At 42.3% G+C, this 21,272-nt stretch overlaps 1 protein-coding gene across 1 annotated transcript; it reads left to right on the top strand.

Annotated features, from left to right (window-relative positions):
- The first annotated feature begins 1,274 nt into the window (after window positions 1-1,274).
- LOC124132123 lies at window positions 1,275-21,233 on the top strand. Its single transcript, XM_046495810.2, has 7 exons — window positions 1,275-1,422; window positions 2,816-2,932; window positions 3,535-3,627; window positions 10,155-10,406; window positions 10,840-10,965; window positions 14,559-14,651; window positions 15,262-21,233. Exons 1-7 carry the CDS (start codon window positions 1,275-1,277, stop codon window positions 15,570-15,572), a joined length of 1,140 nt encoding a protein of 379 aa, XP_046351766.1. The 3' UTR covers window positions 15,573-21,233.
- Window positions 21,234-21,272: the final 39 nt, after the last annotated feature.

Here is a 21,272-nt window from a genome sequence, read left to right as displayed (position 1 = left end):
TAACTCCTTCTCAAGAGGGTTGCTTGATAACGGTGTTAGAACCTACGCCGAAACGTCGCTCCTAATTGTGAAAAAGAAGTTGTTTATCCATATATCTTATCCTTACCTTCCCATGAGGTTCAATACCACACAAATATTTCCAAACCTATTTAACATAAAGATGGTAGATTTACTAGTTCTTATAATCATAAATTCAGTTTTGATTTTACCCCCCCCCCCCCCCCCCAAAAAAAAACAACCAAAAAAACCCCCCAAAACAACCCAAAACAATAATGATGAAATGCCATGCTATAAATCACTTTTATGAAAATACATGAATATTACACGATTCCCTATAGATCTAAGAAAATATGTACATGCTGTGATTTTTTACCTAGGTCAAATAAATGATATTAAACTTACATTGTAACTTGCAAGCGCCAATAATTGTGAGATGTTAAAACAAGTTTACATTAGATATTAGCCTCTACTCCAACTATAATCCAACTTAGCTTATACGCAACTCAACTTATTGTGAAAACATAACATGCTTTGAAGAAAAATAATAGAAATTAAACTCACATCGTCTCTTACAAACACAACTAATTGTGAAATAAAACAAATAAGAAATTAGCCTCCTACTCCAATTTACTTGTTGTAACATAACGAATATTGTATTTTAACACATTTATATTTTCAGATTGCCTGATCTCTCCCTGACCCAAGTACTTTCACAATGTTCTGTTGTTCATGGACCAATTTTGTGAAGAGGATGATGATGATGATGATGAAGATGGACATGTATATATGAACATATTTACTGAAAAGAGGAAATACAATGTAAATCACCAATCAAATATTATATTTACTTATATCTCTGAAAAGAGGAAATGTAAATACATCACCAATAAAATACCATGTAAATAAACCCTATATATTACTACAAAAATCGGTGTTATCGTTATTAAAAATAGAGGTGCCGTTTTCGCCCGACTCATAGTAGCCGTTTTCGCCAAATGCGGTGCCGTTTTCGCCAGAGAAATCGGTGACGTTTTGCTGGGGTGCCGTTTTAGCCTGCACCCATTAGATCTAGACACCAGTTATGTAATTTATTGGATGCAAAATAGTTAAAAGATATTCAAATAATTATATTTTAGCATGACCTTACAAATGAGAAAATACATAATTCCACGATTTCCAGCACGCAATATGTTTCGAATTTCCCGCCGAAAACTACTGCAAACCTACTTCCAGTATGACAATAATACGGAGTTATCTGCTCTTTATTAGAACACATGACTCCAAACAACATCAACAACATGATGGCTTCCAGGAAGGTAAATCTAACATTCGTGTTCGTCTTAGCTGTTTGTTGCGGGTTGACACATGCAGGAAATGGTGGCAGTAGAGGAACAGAGATATCAAGACTATTTGTAACCAAAGGTGAGTTAATGTACATTTATATTGTCCGTATTTCGGTTGTTCTAGGACTAGGAATAGGACATGGCTCCCTAGATTTCCAGAACTACTTCTGATGTCAAAGTGGATTCAACAACTGGACATTGTTGATTAAATTATTAATTAGACAGCATGATTGACAACGCATGTCAAATTGATGGACACTAATTGATCAACATGATCAAGATACACCCATTTACTCTACAGCAAAGGAGAGTATTTTGATTTCTGTTCGTGACGAGGAACCTGCTCACCAGCACCAGTCACCACAAAGTAACAAAAGCTGATGTTTGCATCATGAACATGGTGAAGTGTTTCATGTGCTGGATTCGAGGTGCAAAATATGAAAAATAGGCTCATATTTGTGAGGTGCAAGTTTACTATATCTGTAGCAGATTCCCCTTGACCCAACCTAAGTTGTATTTATACTGATCATGATTAGGCTGTCATCCATTGTGCATCTTCTCCTAAGAAACCACTGGACCAATGAACCTGAAACTTCACATGCTTGTTCCCACCAATAACACCCCAATTTGTTCAAGAGGTTAGAATCGCCTTTACAGTATTAAAGAAGTTGTTATCCGTAACTTGTGTCTATTTTGTCACTCTGTTGTCTGCTTAGTTAATTAGAATTTACTCACCTGTTAATGAGAAACTCAGCTTTATTTGATTGACTCAGTGTCATGCGCGTGTCAATAAAAAACGGTAAACACAGCTTGTCATTATCAATCACAATACCTGAGCAACCAGCACAGAAAAGTTGTATCAAACTTACACTTGCATAAAACCCGAGACACTCCCAGTTACATGGATGGCAAATCGTAAGGCTTGAGTGAATTCCCAGGTTTTGTTCTGATTGGCTGAATGATTTGAACACACAAATCTCATCCAAACATCGTATTATGCAACATGAAAATTTAATTTTTGCCTCCTAATTGAACCTCTGTATTGCAGCCACTCGTCATTAGAGAGTTCAAAGCACGGTATAGTAAGCTGCTATTAAAACCACTTGTGTCTCGAATAGACAAGTGTGAAAATGTGAGTGACTTGTGCAAGAGTGTGAATGTCCTAGATGCTTTTCAAAGGATCTGTTTGGCCGAGCATGATATGACTGACATTCTGTAATCCAGATATTGCCTTAAACCAGACCATTTTCAATTGGACAATTCTTCAATTAGATTCCACTGTAGTATGTAATACAATGTCTCAAGATGCTCATGATGTCGTTAGTTTGACTGAAATTGTGTTTGCAGAGTCTTAAGTCCTTTCCCTCGATGGTGGAATGAGCAGTTTCAAGTTTTGATGTATTGTGTTTTGTTCTTGCTGTCGTACATTATTTATAGAACAATAGCATGTATATACTGTGATCTGATGGTAGATTCACATGACGTGTTGGACTCCAGAAAGGCAAATGGGACTGGATGTGGATGTCTTGGCTACAACTGTGGATGCTGTGCACACCTTGAAGTTAGTCAGATTGGACTCAATGACACAGGTGAGTTGAAGGACAGAGCTGGGCACAACACATTTCAGTTAGCAATCACAAACTGATTCCCAACTTGTGCAGGGGCGGTCTGGTAGCCTAGTGGTTAAAGCGTTTGCTCGTCACGCCGAAGACCCGGGTTCGATTACCGACATGGGTACAATGTGTGAAGCCCATTTCTGGTGTCCCCCGCCGTGATATTGCTTGAATATTGCTAAAAGCGGCGTAAAACCAAATTCACTCTCACTCACACCAACTTGTGCATGTTGTGGGTGGTCATTGATATTGTCACACCAGTGGGTAGGGTGCTAAGTTTAACACCAGTGGGTAGAGGGAGGAGAAGTGGGTAGATTGACATATTTGAAGGTCGATATTTAAGAGGGGTCTGACATTTCCACCAACTTCAGCATGTTCAGAAATTAAATGTTTACCAAGTGGAAGAAAATTTGTTAAATTAGATAAAGGGGTGGGGAATGGCATCATATTTCTTTAAAATAGGGCTGTGTATATATGTTACATATGTATTGATACATACGAGCATCATGGGGACACAGTACGATTATTTATTTAGAATGAAGACTGAATTACATGTGAAACTGTGTTTTCCTCTCTAGTCTGCACCAACCTGACCTATCTACCTGACCAGTATGGAGTGTCCTTGACAGTCAGCGTGGATGGGGTTGTGTACTACAACAATACTGTCTCCGGTAAGTCATGATTGATGCCTGTATGCATGATGTCAGGGCTACAAGTTAGCATCTGGAACATAGATGCTTCAGCTGAAAGGGGCATGGTGTTGGTGCAAATACTGACCAGATATCTGCAGTTTCCTCAACAGCACCAAGCAACATCCAAGACTTAATCGTACACCTGGGCTCCAACATTTAGTGTCAAAGCTGGACACCCTCTGTATGATGAGACTCTGGGGGATCTATTACACACTCACCTTCTTCTCCCTCACTCCACACTGATCTGTTCCTGGATGTTTCCGCACAGGGTAATGGCAAAGGGCAACAACCTTTGCAAGGTTGAAACAGGAAGAAAGAAGATTTATTGTATGATTGCCAATCGCGAAAAAGTAGATTATTTAGAAGATGGCATTTTCCCATTCCTTGATAATAATGTGTGTTACTCAGATTATTTTCCAAGGTTCTGCCAACCAAGAAATTCCTGCGATAAAGTAGTCAACATGTATGGAACAAGCCTACTTGAGTTGTGTTAAGTGTTAGACATTCACATAGTGAATGGTAGACTGGGTGCGGATAACCAAATAGGAGAGTACACTTATGTCAGCCCTAATAGTTGTAGTACCATAGATAATGTTGTATGCTCATCTGACTTCTTTTATCATATATGTGATTTTGAGGTTGTGCCTCGATGTGACTCAATACATCTACCTGTAACCATGGTAACTATGACAACCCTGTGGTAAAATGCTCCGCGGAAACGCAATCAACAGACCGCCGTGTTCGATACACCTGGGTGGATAACAAGCAGGAACAGTTCATACATAATATGGAATCGCCCGAAATTGCAACGAATCTGGAAAAGCGAGTTTAGAAGCTCTTACTGACATAGACAAGAGTGTATAACGTTTACAGAGGCAATTCTTTCAGCAGTAGGTATGTTAAAAAAACCTTGGAATAATAATAACAATCATCAACATATTTGTAAAACAAGAAACCCGTGGCATGATGATGACTGTCTGTTAATGAAACACGAACGCTGTCGTGCACTTATCAAATTTAGAAAAAACTAAAGACAATGAAGATTTGCAGTAAGATGAACAGTAAACGTACCACACTGGAGCAAACTACTGATTCAAAGACATTCTGGAAGAATATCAAGGACTTGCAGAATGCGAAATGTAACTATAATCCCATAGATTCAAATGAATGGATGGAATACTTTGAACATTTATTTAACCAATCTACAATTGAAGAAGATAGTGATTTCTTAAACGACGAAGCCGAACATCTAATAAAGCAAGGAAATCTCCCACGACATCTTGATTGGCCCATTCACTAAAGATGAAATTATCGACAGTATAAATTCTCTCAAAACCTCTAAATCACCTGGTATGGACAAATTCTCCCAGAATACCTGAAATTTGCACTACCTAACATTGTCCCTCATGTTGAGATAATCTTCCATTGTATCTTTGATAGTGGTGTTTTTCCAAAGATTGGGATACAGGTGTTATTATCCCATTACACAAAAAAGGCTCAAGATTAATCAAAGATAACTATAGAGCTATTCGTTTATTGAGTGTTTTGTCTAAAGTGTTCACAAGTATATTAAATAATAGATTAGTTTTGTGGGCAGATATGTATGACCAAATATCAGAATGTCAATCTTGCTTTAGACGAGGACACTCGACAATTGACAATCTATTTATTTTAAATGCTATTATTCGAAGATATTTAGGTATGTCTGGTTGTAAGCTATATGTAGCCTTTATAGACTTCTCAAAGGCATTTGACTCTGTTCGTCGTTCTTATTTGTGGAAAGTATTTGGAAAGCACGATGTCAGCATGAAGATGTCCAAAATGTTAAAGTCATTTTATCGTAATGTCAAGTCATGTGTCAGAAGGAACAACCTGTTGTCAACCCAATTCAATGTTATTTAGGCGTTAGACAAGGTAGCGTTTTAAGCCCCTTCTTTTTTCAATTATTCATAAATGAAATTGTACACACAACTGAATAGGAGCAGTTATATGGAGTACAGTTACATCCTGATATTATACAAGTTTTATTATTGCTCTTTGCAGATGTGAAGAATGTTTGTATTGTGTAACCGTGAGTAAAATCCGGCCATGTATGTCAAGGTTTAGATGCAGTGCACACTGGCTGGAAATAGAAACTGGAGGAGAACTTAACTTCCCTCGTGAAGAAAGATTTTGCAAACTTAGCCTAATAGAAGACGAGTTTCATTTCCTGCTGGTGTGCCCTGTATATACTCACGTATGCCATCTCTATATTCCTTCAAAATATTATCTACACCCAAATGTCCATTTGATTTAATATTCTTTTATCTACTAACACAAAGCTCATTTTTAATATCGCTAAATGTGTGTATCACAGTAAAGAAGAAAGAATACATATTTTATCAGTATGTCATACATATTGGTACAAAGGGCCTGTGGCCTGTATAGTACTGAATAAAGAAGAATCGCGTGAAAGACCTGGAACAGTCTCGATTGAGAAATGAGAAATTTACAATTTATAATGAAACATTTTCAAGAGAATAACAAACGGCAAGAACCGATATTAACTCCATAAATGACCATCTATCTTTATTTTGCCTTGTCAGTGTGGAACTAACATAAATCTAGGTTCATAGTTTATTATCAGCTACTGTAGACAAGCCATGGCAGGTAGTCCCTGGGCTAACATTAATAACGGGCTGACATCCCCTCCACAGGGAGCACCTCCATTTCTTTCTTCCACCACTACCAATGGAAGGTGCTCCTATTTGGAATTTATACGGTCCCATGGCACTTTGCCCGTCTTACCGAGCCCACCACAAAGTTCCTGCACATCCAAGGGATCGTGTTCGAGTCCTAGATAGATGACTGCATTTAGGCAGTCATCCTTGTGCACCATCTCGAGGGCAACATAAGCAAGTCTGAGATGACTCCCACTCAATGACTCCAGTTCATCACACCACTCAGAGTTGGTTCGCCAAGTTGGTCCAACTTGCAGATAGTTCATTCTTATCCGGACAACCTTCTGCCTCAGCGTGACACGGACAGAGGTCACTTGTTGTCAAAGGGTATTCCAAGTGAGTAGCAAAGACCATCACAGAAGCTCATCATTCCTCTACGAAGACCCTCTACGACCGAAAGTGGAAAGCATTTGAAGTCTACTGTCGCGCTTGTCACATCACCACACCCACCACTGCTTCTCCGCAACAGATCCCTAATTACCCCCATCATTTACGATCTACCAGAAGCTTTATGGGTCTACTTTTGCTACTTACCTTGCTGCGATCAGCTCAGTCATTGCTAGTACACTGGATCGAAGATGGCTTCAGTTGCTGAGCTTCAGTTCCTACAAGTTGCTGTACCAGTCATCTCATTTCCGGCCACCTCCTTGGGATCTCAATGTCATCCTCCACATATTTGTTGATAAAGACCTGCCATATGTTCGCAAAAGTAACAGGTCCAAGACCAGCTACACCTTGCTTGAAATGCTTAAAATCTCTTTTGGAACAATCTGGGTCTAGTAAGTGTGCTGTGTCATTATCGTTTGGACCAATGGAAGTATGTCAAAGGATTCCCCTCCGTGCACAGTGATGTCTTGAGGTGTTCATTGTACTTTAAGGAATTCAGAATGATGTCCAGTGACTGCAAGACACTCGCGATGATAACGATTGCGTAATGATTGAATAAAATCTTCTATAAAACCCACTTGTTTGGCTTGAAAGGCGATGACAGATATGGGATGAGCCAATGCCAACTTGACACCACGAAATTTGTCATCGACTACATTCTCATTCAAATACTTTTCATGTTTATCAGTCTCATCTAATAAGGCTTGGAGGCTTCCAATGGTTAACTCTACCATAGGTTGTATCATAGATAGGTTCAGCTTGTCCTTTTTGGAAGACTGTGACAAGTTTTTCCATGTACGGCAGAATGTCAGACAACATGTACATAGTCGCAACAAACGAAAACAATTTCAGTTGTTGCGAGATTTACCGCCACTGTGTTGTTACGCTTGGCTGCCTCAATTTAAATTTCAGTACAGGGCTGTTGACACTGGAGAATAATATTTGTGTCATCCAAAGTTTTAGAAAGTTCTTTTAATCTGTCATACTGTGTCGCAGAATACTGGTACAGTTAATACACGTCATTGATGTACGGGAATCCGATATGCGAACACGATGTGCAATGCCGTGTAAATGCACTAAGCACAGACAATCACTTGTCTTAAGTCTCACACAAACACCACTTCTGCTGCTGGTCATAACACTGGCTCCATCTGATCCCAAACCAAATATTTAGTTCATTGGCATACTCCATTCTTTCATTAAATGAAGTAGTTATTATTTCTTCCGTTCCCCCATGAACGGTATAGTTTCCAAGAAATATTGTTTGCTTTGCCACCAGTTACAATACAAGTACCATATTATGACAGTTTAGTCAATAATCAGACTGATACAGTTGCTATCTGAAAGTTTCTGTTTCAAGTGTTCTATGGTAGATTCGGTAATTTCTCTTCCATTTCTTCAATGATGTGCTATGGGTGTATACCATGTATACAGCCCCCGATAAAGAAGATCAGCCATCCCTTTTCGGCAATTCAATAGTCTCTTTTGTCATATATAACACAATTTCATCATCACGGTTAGGTTGTCATCTGTTTTTTCTTTAGCTACGGACATGTGACCATCCATGACGTTTTTAGAGACAGCAACAGTCACCGTGATGCTGTTTTTGATGTGCTCTTTTATAGCCGATTTTTGCATGTTAATGCACCCCTGGTGAACCCATTCAATTTCTCTGCTGCCACACAATTCATTCAACCAGTCATCTTGAAATGTTCTGATGTTTTGTTGTTTTACGGTTTGTAGCAGTTTTGGGCCTTTTGTCATCCCCGCTATCACAGTGCTATCACTGGATCACTTTTCTAATTCATGATTTGTATGTTTGCCGGAATTCTAGGGTTAAAAAACTTAAAAGCTTCAACTGCTTTGATGGTGCCATGTTGTATAATCTTGGAGCGCATGGTTTGAAATATTTCACTTTGGTTCAACATGTTCAAGACAAAGTCGCTACAAATAAATATTTTAACCTCATAGCAAAGCGAAATGTTATTTTCTTGCAGTAAAAATAGACAACAGTAAACCCTGATGATAACAGACAAGCTGACTTTGTTTGATAAATATACTTTTATATCTTACCGATCTTTTGTTCAACAAGAAAGATTTATAAGATACTTCCTGTAGCTCCACAGGGACAGTCACATGAATTACCGGTCCAAGACTAATTTTACTGGTAAAAAGAAAGACAGTTCTCAGTACCCTTTTTCATGCATGTGCGGCCTGGTTTTGATTCAAAGATCTTTTTGTGGATATTGTCGATCGTTCCTCTTGTCATCTTAGCATGCTACAATTCCCTGAGCGGTTTTGATAGCTTTGGCGAAATAAAATACGATACTGCACAGGCACACTCTATTGACCATGAGAGATAGTGCTGTGTCCCGTTCCTGTCTTGTCGATTCGATTGACTGATGACCCCTTCCAGATAAATTGTAAGTTGCAAGCTGTATCGATTATTCTTTACAGCTAAGTGGTCATTCATGCTAGGCATGATCTACTGAATTCATGCTGCTATATCCGACTAACATATTGGGATCATATCACCTGTGTTGGAGTATTTTTCCCGCTCACAAGTTTTTTGTCAAGGCATTGTTATAGATTGTTTATTTCACTATTTTGCACGAGCTTATTTGTATATGTCTCACAGTTGTAGTCTACTATAGGCAAGGGTATCTGCACCCCACCATCAAACCATGAGATAGGATAAGATAACAAAAATTAAAATTTTACATAAAATTGTATATTTATGATACTCGTCCCATCTCACACACAATATGCCCTCATCCCTGCATCACAGCTCCTCTAGCCTGTTAGGTCTGTGAAAGAGAAGGATGTGGCAGAGGCAATCACTTGATTGTTTTGTGTAGGTCGCTATGCACAGAATTATAGTGCGTGACGGATTTGTTTGCGGGGTAACCATGGTGATGCTGGGATGTGTTAGGGTGAATTGATTTTTAGAAGCTGGAAACATTTCCACATAGGATTGAAAGAAGGAAGAAATGCATAGTGTGAGATAGGATCAGTATTATAAATATACCATTGTAAAATTTACAATATTTGTGTCTGACTAACCCTTACTTTCCACACAACAACAGTCTTTGAACACATTCAATACCTCTAAGCTTTACTTACCATAGTAAATCACTAATTACTGTGTTCTTTGTAATTCATGACAGTCACCAGAGTTCGGAAATTGTATGGATCTTATTTATACTAGTTTTAAGCATCTTTGTTTCAACTTTGATAAAATTATGGGACCAGGGTGCAACCTGGTAATGTCAAGTGCCGCTAGCTTTTCATGTCAACATGTGCCTGGTGCAAGTTAAATCAAGTTCCTTAAATCGAGGCCTGGTATTCAAAGTGATGTTAAGTCACACTCACTAACTCCTCACACCTATCTTGTTTCAGCGAGGAACCCTCCTCCTATCTGTGTTGCTGTGCCGTACCTCAAGAAGTATGCCAGCATCTGTATTAAGTTCTACAAACTCGACATCCAGCAGCGTACCTTCAGTGGGTGTGTTCGTGTTTTGGCCCAGTTGGCAACAGTTATTGTTGAGTCATTTGATCTTGGCTGTTTTAAGATTCCACCGGGAGGAAACCATGCCCTGGCCATGTTAGGGACAAGGAATATCCAAGATGGCCACCAGAACAGGTTTGATGGTAAGAATATGCTAGATGAATATGTGTCCCATCTACCCTTGTTGACCAGACAATCTAATTTATACCACCTCCTAAGCTGATCAGAGTGTGAATTCTGTACTGTCAGATTCACAATACATTACCCCTTTGTGTCCCTTCATGAGAGTGGCCTTTACAAACAAAAGGAAATAGGTTTCTTATCATGCTTATTGAACTGTTTCTGTTTGATTTATCTTTTTGGGTACATTCACACCATATTCTCATTCAGAGATTATTGACAAAGACACTTAGTTTTTAAGCCAAAGAATTTTTGTTTTGTTAAGATTTTAATTTTTATGTTGACTGTCTATTTCTGCATGTTCAGATGTTTCTCATCACAAATATAATTAGTTTTTGTTTTCAGAATTACTTACTTGTGATTTGATGAATATATTTTTACATTATATTGTGTCAGAGTCAGAGACTAGGAAACTGGTAAAGAAGTACCCTGGCTCCCTAGGAAGTGGGTGTAGCTGCCTTTACTATGACTGTGGGTGTTGTGTTCACATGGAGATAGACACCATCAGCCTTCACAACACAGGTGAGTACACCATTAGCTTTCACAACACAGGTGAGTACACCATCAGCCTTCACAACACAGGTGAGTACAACATTAGCTTTCACAACATGGTGAGTGCACCATCGGCCTTTCATAACACAGGTGAGTACACCATTGGCCTTCACAACATGGTGAGTACACCATCAGCCTTCACAACATGGTGAGTACACCATCAGCCTTCACAACACAGGTGAGTACACCATTAGCTTTCACAACATGGTGAGTACACCATCGGCCTTTCATAACACAGGTGAGTACACCATTGGCCTTCACAACATGGTGAGTACACCATCAGCCTTCACAACACAGGTGAGTACACCATCAGCCTTCACAACACAGGTGAGTACACCATCAGCCTTCACAACAAAGGTGGGTACACCATCAGCCTTCACAACATGGTGAGTACACCATTGACCTTCACAACATGGTGAGTACACCATCAGCCTTCACAACAAAGGTGGGTACACCATCAGCCTTCACAACATGGTGGGTACACCATTGGCCTTCACAACATGGTGGGTACACCATCGGCCTTCACAACATGGTGAGTACACCATCAGCCTTCACAACACAGGTGGGTACACCATCAGCCTTCACAACATGGTGGGTACACCATTGGCCTTCACAACATGGTGAGTACACCATCAGCCTTCACAACACAGGTGAGTACACCATCAGCCTTCACAACATGGTGGGTACACCATTGGCCTTCACAACACAGGTGAGTACACCATCAGCCTTCACAACACAGGTGGGTACACCATCAGCCTTCACAACATGGTGGGTACACCATTGGCCTTCACAACACAGGTGAGTACACCATCAGCCTTCACAACATGGTGAGTACACCATCAGCCTTCACAACATGGTGGGTACACCATCAGCCTTCACAACATGGTGAGTACACCATTGGCCTTCACAACACAGGTGAGTACACCATCAGCCTTCACAACATGGTGAGTACACCATTGGCCTTCACAACACAGGTGAGTACACCATCAGCCTTCACAACATGGTGGGTACACCATTGGCCTTCACAACACAGGTGAGTACACCATCAGCCTTCACAACATGGTGGGTACACCATTGGCCTTCACAACATGGTGAATACACCATCAGCCTTCACAACATGGTGGGTGCACCATCAGCCTTCACAACATGGTGAGTACACCATTGGCCTTCACAACACAGGTGAGTACACCTTTGGCCTTCACACCATGGTGGGTACACCATCAGCCTTCACAACATGGTGGGAACACCATTGGCCTTCACAACATGGTGAGTACACCATCAGCCTTCACAACATGGTGGGTACACCATCAGCCTTCACAACACAGACGAATAGACCATTGGCCTTCACAACATGGTGGGTACACCATCAGCCTTCACAACATGGTGGGTACACCATTGGCCTTCACAACATGGTGAGTACACCATCAGCCTTCACAACATGGTGGGTACACCATCAGCCTTCACAACATGGTGAGTACACCATTGGCCTTCACAACACAGGTGAGTACACCATCAGCCTTCACAACACAGACGAATAGACCATTGGCCTTCACAACATGGTGGGTACACCATCAGCCTTCACAACATGGTGGGTACACCATTGGCCTTCACAACATGGTGAGTACACCATCAGCCTTCACAACATAGTGGGTACACCATCAGCCTTCACAACACAGACGAATAGACCATTGGCCTTCACAACATGGTGGGTACACCATCAGCCTTCACAACATGGTGGGTACACCATTGGCCTTCACAACATGGTGAGTACACCATCAGCCTTCACAACATGGTGGGTACACCATCAGCCTTCACAACATGGTGGGTACACCATTGGCCTTCACAACATGGTGAGTACACCATCAGCCTTCACAACACAGATGAGTAGACCATCAGCCTTCACAACATGGTGGGTACAGCATCAGCCTTCACAACACAGGTGAGTACACCATTGGCCTTCACAACACAGGTGAGTACACCATTGGCCTTCACAACATGGTGAGTACACCATCAGCCTTCACAACATGGTGAGTACACCATCAGCCTTCAAAACATGGTGAGTACACCATCAGCCTTCACAACACAGATGAGTAGACCATTGGTCTTCACAACACAGGTGAGTACACCATTGGCCTTCACAACATGGTGGGTACACCATCAGCCTTCACAACATGATGGGTACACCATTGGCCTTCACAACATGGTGAGTACACCATCAGCCTTCACAACATGGTGGGTACACCATCAGCCTTCACAACATGGGGGGTACACCATTGGCCTTAACAACACAGGTGAGTACACCTTTGGCCTTCACAACATGGTGAGTACACCATCAGCCTTCACAACACAGGTGAGTACACCATTGGCCTTCACAACATGGTGGGTACACCATCAGCCTTTACAACATGGTGAGTACACCATCAGCCTTCACAGCATGGTGGGTACACCATTGGCCTTTACAACATAGGTGAGTACACCATTGGCCTTCACAACATGGTGGGTACACCATTGGCCTTCACAACATGGTGAGTACACCATTGGCCTTCACAACATGGTGAGTACACCATTGGCCTTTACAACACAGATGAGTAGACCATTGGCCTTCACAACACAGGTGAGTACACCATTGGCCTTCACAACACAGGTGAGTACACCATTGGCCTTCACAACACAGGTGAGTACACCATTGGCCTTCACAACATGGTGAGTACACCATCAGCCTTCACAACATGGTGAGTACACCATCAACCTTTACAACATGGTTGGTATACCATCAGCCTTCACAACATGGTGGGTACACCATTGGCCTTCACAACATGGTGAGTACACCATCAGCCTTCACAACATGGTGGGTACACCATTGGCCTTCACAACATGGTGAGTACACCATCAGCCTTCACAACATGGTGAGTACACAATCAGCCTTCACAACATGGTGAGTACACAATCAGCCTTCACAACACAGGTGAGTACACCATCAGCCTTCACAACACAGGTGAGTACTCCATTGGCGGTAATCTGACCATGATTGCTGTTAATAACGCGTTAAGAACACTTTTTATAGCCAGACAGTGTAATTACATGACTAATTTGTGTACTTCAGTATGAATTTGTTGACATTGTATTTCCTTTGTTACATACTCAGGTTAATGTCTTTTCATGGGGGAAAAAACATCAAAATTCATTAATTCGTGTATAATGCGCACCCCCTTCTACACAGCTGTGTTTTTTGGAAAAAAGTGTGCACTATACTCAAGAAAATACGCAATTGAGTGAAAATTATATGAATTGAATAATAAATTATGCACACATCCCTCTACACAACTGTATTTCTTTTAGGGTAAAGTCCACACTACACTAGTAAATAATGTAGATGTCTCTTTGTAGTGAAGTTCACCATAAAATACCAATTAATAATTAGTGATTGATAAGAAAAGAGAGTTGCTGCTTGCACGATTATTTGCAGGTCTCTATGAAATATTTGAAAATGTAATTAATTATGGACGAGCAAGACTTTGTTATACGAATAGGTGTTGTAATAAAGAAACCGTTTCATTCCCCAGTGTGTGCAAACCTGACATTCGAACCCCAGCAGTCCACTGTAGCCATCAGCTTCTCCGTGGACAAGAAAATCTACTTCAACAAGACAGTCTCTGGTGAGTCCTGTCTGCATGGTCTGATGACAGTACTTGTGTTCGGTTTCAGAAATGCTTGAACGTCAGTCTGTTGTCATGGAGAGTGGTGGATTGTGTGAGACAGTCTGTTGTTATGTAACACTATGAAACATGAATGAATGTGAGTCAGTGTGTTGCAAAGGATAGCTAAGAATTGTGATATTCTCACAGCTCCATTGGGAATTTTTCCATAATATCCTATGCTTGTCATGAGAGTCAACTTAGATGGATAGGAGGTCGTGCTTCATGACCTGGTTTATTCACTGTCATCATGACTGTATGGCATGGTTTATTCATTGTCATAGTGACTGTATGGCATGGTTTATTCATTGTCATAGTGACTGTATGGCATGGTTTATTCATTGTCATAGTGACTGTATGGCATGGTTTATTGGATATACTTTCGGTCACTGGTTAGGTGTTATATGGCTGGAATGTTGAAGACTGCATCAATAAACAACATTCACTTTAGGGATCACGAAAATGATTTCACATCGAGGTACTTTGCCGCAGACACTGTTGTAGTTGGACACATTATGAATAAAAAGCTGTTACCATGGTTACTGATACTGAAGTGGTTGTCCATTTCCAGTGAGGAACCCTCCTCCTGTGTGTGTTCCCCTGCTGGATGTGAAGGACGTGTTGCTGTGTCTCCAACTGTACAACCTGGACATCAAGGATGCCAAGCTCACAGGTTGTCTACGCATCATTACCAAGGTCGAAGATCGTGTTGTTGACAGCTATGATGTTGGCTGCTTCAAATTCCCATCGGCTTCCACTGATGCCAATCTGCAGCTGACCAGCTTCCTTTCCAGCAAAATGAAAGAGCACCGCTCACAGATCGAAAAAGTATTCAGATTGGCATATTTTAAAGCTAACAGAGACAAAGTGTTTGGGAATTAATGTTTCCTCCACTGCCTCCACCATGAGTTGAGCCCCTGCTACCCCCAACATAGCTGAGCCACTGCTACCCCCACCAGTGGTTTGAGCTACTGCTACCCCCAACATAGTTGTGCCACTGCTACCCCCAACATAGTTGAGCCACTGCTACCCCCAACACAGTTAAGCCCCTGCTACTGCCACCATGAGTCGAGCCCCTGCTACCCTCAACACAATTGAGCCACTGCTACCCCCACCATGAGTTGAGCCACTGCTACCCCCACCATAGTTGAGCTACTGCTACCCCCAACACAGTTGTGCCACTGCTACCCCCAACATAGTTGTGCCACTGCTACCCCCAACATAGTTGAGCTACTGCTACCCCCAACATAGTTGAGCTACTGCTACCCCCAACATAGTTGAGCCACTGCTACCCCCAACATAGTTAAGCCCCTGCTACTGTCACCATGAGTTGAGCCCCTGCTACCCCCACCATGAGTTGAGCTACTGCTCCCCCTAACATAGTTGAGCCACTGCTACCCCCAACATAGTTGTGCCACTGCTACCCCCAACACAGTTGAGCTACTGCTACCCCCAACACAGTTGAGCTACTGCTACCCCCAACATAGTTGAGCCACTGCTACCCCCACCATGAGTTGAGCTACTGCTACCCCCAACACAGTTGAGCCACTGCTACCCCCAACATAGTTGAGCTACTGCTACCCCCAACATAGTTGAGCTACTGCTACCCCCAACATAGTTGAGCCACTGCTACCCCCAACATAGTTAAGCCCCTGCTACTGTCACCATGAGTTGAGCCCCTGCTACCCCCACCATGAGTTGAGCTACTGCTCCCCCTAACATAGTTGAGCCACTGCTACCCCCAACATAGTTGTGCCACTGCTACCCCCAACACAGTTGAGCTACTGCTACCCCCAACACAGTTGAGCTACTGCTACCCCCAACATAGTTGAGCCACTGCTACCCCCACCATGAGTTGAGCTACTGCTACCCCCAACACAGTTGAGCCACTGCTACCCCCAACATAGTTGAGATACTGCTACCCTCAACACAGTTGAGCCACTGCTACCCCCAACACAGTTGAGCTACTGCTACCCCAAACATAGTTGTGCCACTGCTACCCCCAACACAGTTGAGCTACTGCTACCCCCAACATAGTTGAGCCACTGCTACCCCCACCATGAGTTGAGCTACTGCTACCCCCAACACAGTTGAGCCACTGCTACCCCCAACACAGTTGAGCTACTGCTACCCCCAACATAGTTGTGCCACTGCTACCCCCAACACAGTTGAGCTACTGCTACCCCCAACATAGTTGAGCTACTGCTACAGCCACCATGAGTCGAGCCCCTGCTAGCCCCAAAACAGTTAACCACTGCTACCCCCACCAATGGTTTGAGCTACTGCTACCCCCAACATAGTTGAGCCACTGCTACCCCCAACACAATTGAGCCACTGCTACCCCCACCAATGGTTTGAGCTTCTGCTACCCCCAACATAGTTGAGCTACTGCTACCCCCAACATAGTTGAGCCACTGCTACCCCCAACACAGTTGAGCTACTGCTACCCCCAACATAGTTGAGCCACTGCTACCCCCAACACAGTTGAGCTACTGCTACCCCCAACACAGTTGAGCTACTGCTACCCCCAACATAGTTGAGCCACTGCTACCCCCAACATAGTTGTGCCACTGCTACCCCCACCAATGGTTTGAGCTACTGCTACCCCCAACATAGTTGAGCCACTGCTACCCCCAACACAATTGAGCCACTGCTACCCCCACCAATGGTTTGAGCTTCTGCTACCCCCAACATAGTTGAGCTACTGCCACCCCCACCATGAGTTGAGCTACTGCTACCCCCAACATAGTTGAGCCACTGATACCCCCAACATAGTTAAGCCACTGCTACTGCCACCATGAGTTGAGCCCCTGCTACCCCCAACATAGTTGAGCCACTGCTACCCCCAACACAATTGAGCCACTGCTACCCCCACCAATGGTTTGAGCTTCTGCTACCCCCAACATAGTTGAGCTACTGCTACCCCCAACATAGTTGAGCCACTGCTACCCCCAACACAGTTGAGCTACTGCTACCCCCAACATAGTTGAGCCACTGCTACCCCCAACACAGTTGAGCTACTGCTACCCCCAACATAGTTAAGCCCCTGCTACCCCCAACATAGTTGAGCTACTGCTACAGCCACGATGAGTTGAGCTACTGCCACCATGAGTTGAGCTACTGCTACAGCCACCATGAGTCGAGCCCCTGCTACCCCCATAACAGTTAACCACTGCTACCCCCACCAATGGTTTGAGCTACTGCTACCCCCAACATAGTTGAGCCACTGCTACCCCCAACACAGTTGAGCTACTGCTACCCCCAACATAGTTGAGCCACTGCTACCCCCAACATAGTTGTGCCACTGCTACCCCCAACACAATTGAGCCACTGCTACCCCCACCAATGGTTTGAGCTTCTGCTACCCCCAACATAGTTGAGCTACTGCCACCCCCACCATGAGTTGAGCTACTGCTACCCCCAACATAGTTGAGCCACTGATACCCCCAACATAGTTAAGCCACTGCTACTGCCACCATGAGTTGAGCCCCTGCTACCCCCAACATAGTTGAGCCACTGCTACTGTCACCATGAGTTGAGCCCCTGCTACCCCCACCATGAGTTGAGCTACTGCTACCCCCACCATGAGTTGAGCTACTGCTACCCCCTACATAGTTCAGCCACTGCTACCCCCAACATAGTTAAGCCCCTGCTACTGCCACCATGAGTTGAGCCCCTGCTACCCCCAACATAGTTGAGCCACTGATACCCCCACCATGAGTTGAGCCCCTGCTACCCCCAACACAGTTGAACCCCTACTCAAATTTTGTTGAAAGAGGTTTTGAATCTCAATCTCTTGTTTCATCTCAGTAGACATTCCAGAATGTATTGTCAGTGTAGTTTTCCAGAAGTACTTTCAATACCTGTACATGCTGTGTCACATTGTTCACAGTTCTTTTGGCCTGCCGTAAAAAGCGATAACAAGGACCAAGTTCTGCTCTTTTCAGTCCAGTCATGCAATAATATTGATTGTGATACCAGTCATAATTCTTCATGGAAGTGGCCTAGAAATGCCAGCGTTTGAGTAAACCTTGTTACAAACTGCTTACTTCGATGTGTACATAGTTTCATTTAGTCGCCTCTAATCTAGAATCTCCCTGTATAGTGCTATTGTATATAAATGTTCTGGATAATTTGATATGCCATATTTTCTTGTGTATAGTGCACACTTTTTTTTCCCAAAACACACAGCTGTGTAGAAGGGGGTGCGCATCATACACACCATAATGAGTTTTAGTGGTATTTTCCCCCAAACTCAAAGACATTCCTGTGAGTATGTAACACCGGAAATACAATGTCAACAAATTCATACTGAAGAACCTAAATTAATCATGTAATTATACTGTCTGGTTATAAAAAGTGTTCATTGTATATTTGGATTTATGAGTTTAAATTAAAATTTGGCTAAATTGTGTGTGAAGTAATTGGTAGATTGCACAACTCAATGTTATTTACAGCAACCACGGTCAGATTACCGCTATTGACGCCTTGAAACAAACTTTATTTGACAGAGCATGGATACATATATCATAGATGCCATACTTTGACTCTTAAAAGTCATAATTTGTTGTACATTTACATAAATACTAGGGTTGTCACAATTCACTGAAGCATTGCAAGAACTATTTGGGCTCGTATAAGCATACCTCATATCATGAAACCTGATTGTTGTCAGCTGGAAGAGATAGTTACCCGAGTACTATAAGTATAACAGTCAGGGAAGTCCTGTTTATGATACACAAAAGTCAAGTACTGGTAATACTGCTGCTTGTTTCAATCATGAAGGAACAGTGTAGTTTGATAGGATGTCTGTTTGTAGCACTGTAAGATGTGACTTGGATTTGTGACAAAGGTATTGTGGCAAATGGGTCAGGGTATTTATCAGAATAAAATGGAGATTGTAAACACTGGATAGTTGTGGATGTTTCTCAGATTATCTGTGTTGGTCAACATGCCAGAAGGGAAGAAGCAATGTAAATAGAGTTGATTTGAGGTTAATTTTCCCCTAAAAGAAATCAAAGTTTGCATACAGTCGCGGATCCAGAGGGAGGGTGCAGGGATGCGCGCACCCCTTTTATCAGACACCTTACATGTTACAAATGTTATGGGATAACACTTTCTTAGTAAAGTGTAGATTCTAGTACTTTTTGGGGGGTTGAGTCCCATCTGGGATTTTGAACCCACACTCCAAGAGGGAGTTACCTAATCGCCAGCACACAAAGTCAGAGATTTAACCCACTCAGTCACTGAGGCTTCCATGCTACAGGGGGTATTGTGTGCTGGTGATTAGGTGCCTCACTCTGGGAGTGTGGGTTCAAATCCCGGATGGGACTTTACTAAGAAAGTTTTATCCCAACTTTCTAAATGGCAATGTGTATTCATACCTTACATGTTGACTTGTATTCTAGGTATTCTATTAGGTTCTTATTGGTGAATCTCTAGTGCATTTTTCAAGATACTTGGGTGTTTCTTTGTGAACAAAATTTTGTTCATGTTTAGGTATAACCAAAATGTTTATATTTTTGTTGAACAATATATATATATATTGCTTGTTAGAATTATCTGATATCTATTAGCTGTCTATATAAACAGCTAAAGGTTACAACTGTGATAAGAAAAACATTATTCAGTTATCATGGTTATTCATAGATGTCATGCCAATTTATTCATGACTTAATTTCAAACATATATGAGATTGTGGATAAAAATTCAAATCTTTAACTTATTTTGCATTACTCATTGCATTTACTGCTGTTTTGACAGAAAGACAAAGCTGTGAGAGGTCCAGCTGCAGAAGTTGTTCCAACCAGTTGTCTGGCAGGACCCTCACACAGCTGCCACGTGACCCAGATGGGGACGTCACATAAGAGAACATTACTGCATTGTCACTCAACGCAGACAGACAGTGTTTTGTGCAGTTTTCCAGCCTTCTTTGCTTCTTATTAATGCATCGTTTTCTCTTGCTATTGTGCTGTTGTTCATGGCAGGCTTGTGCCTTTTTGGTCTTATCCATACGTAATTTGTCTTACATTCACGTTCGTTTGTGGCTCTGTCACGGTAATTGTTCCAATCTGCCTTTTTGAATTATCCACATGGTCACGTTCTCGTGCCGTATGTCTTGAATTACCGTTTATAGCTTGGTAATAGTTTCATGTATATTGCCTAAACTCTTCGCGGGTTTAAATGTTTGTTTGCACTTTCTTTTGCGTAATTTTCTCATTTAACCAATGTGTTTTGGAGTTACAAATTGCCTTCCTGTTTTCATTGTTCTGTTGCACGCATTATGAACACGACTTATAGATTTATTCCTTGTTGTATTACTTGCCACGGTAACAAGTCTGGCAGGGATCCCCAACCATTGTGTTTGGACTGCACGGACCCCTGCTCGAAAACATCTCAGTGCTGTTTCTGCCGCCCTCTCACTCCTCAAGCCTTCTCCAATTATCCAAGGGTATCTAAGAAACAGTGTTTGCAGTGGGCGCTCAGACACCCTAAGATGCTTGGCTCTTTCTCTCTTTAATATGCAGGCTACTGCGGCTGAGATACAGCAACCCTCCACTTCACCAACGGTTCTCTAGACTT

This window comes from Haliotis rufescens, unplaced genomic scaffold, assembly GCF_023055435.1.
Source record: "Haliotis rufescens isolate VD_foot unplaced genomic scaffold, xgHalRufe1.0.p SCAF_4, whole genome shotgun sequence".
NCBI classification, from domain to species: Eukaryota; Metazoa; Mollusca; class Gastropoda; order Lepetellida; family Haliotidae; genus Haliotis; species Haliotis rufescens.
The sequence above is the reverse complement of the archived record's forward strand: the minus strand, read 5'-3'. Positions and strand labels throughout refer to the sequence as shown.

Excerpts from the sequence above, each read along its gene's own strand:
- LOC124132123 (XM_046495810.2), top strand. The coding sequence starts at position 1,275 with ATGACTCCAAACAACATCAACAACATGATGGCTTCCAGGAAGGTAAAT. Across the intron at positions 1,423-2,815 it reads AAGACTATTTGTAACCAAAG|ATTCACATGACGTGTTGGAC; the intron begins GTGAGTTAATGT and ends ATCTGATGGTAG. Across the intron at positions 10,966-14,558 it reads CATCAGCCTTCACAACACAG|TGTGTGCAAACCTGACATTC; the intron begins GTGAGTACACCA and ends TTCATTCCCCAG.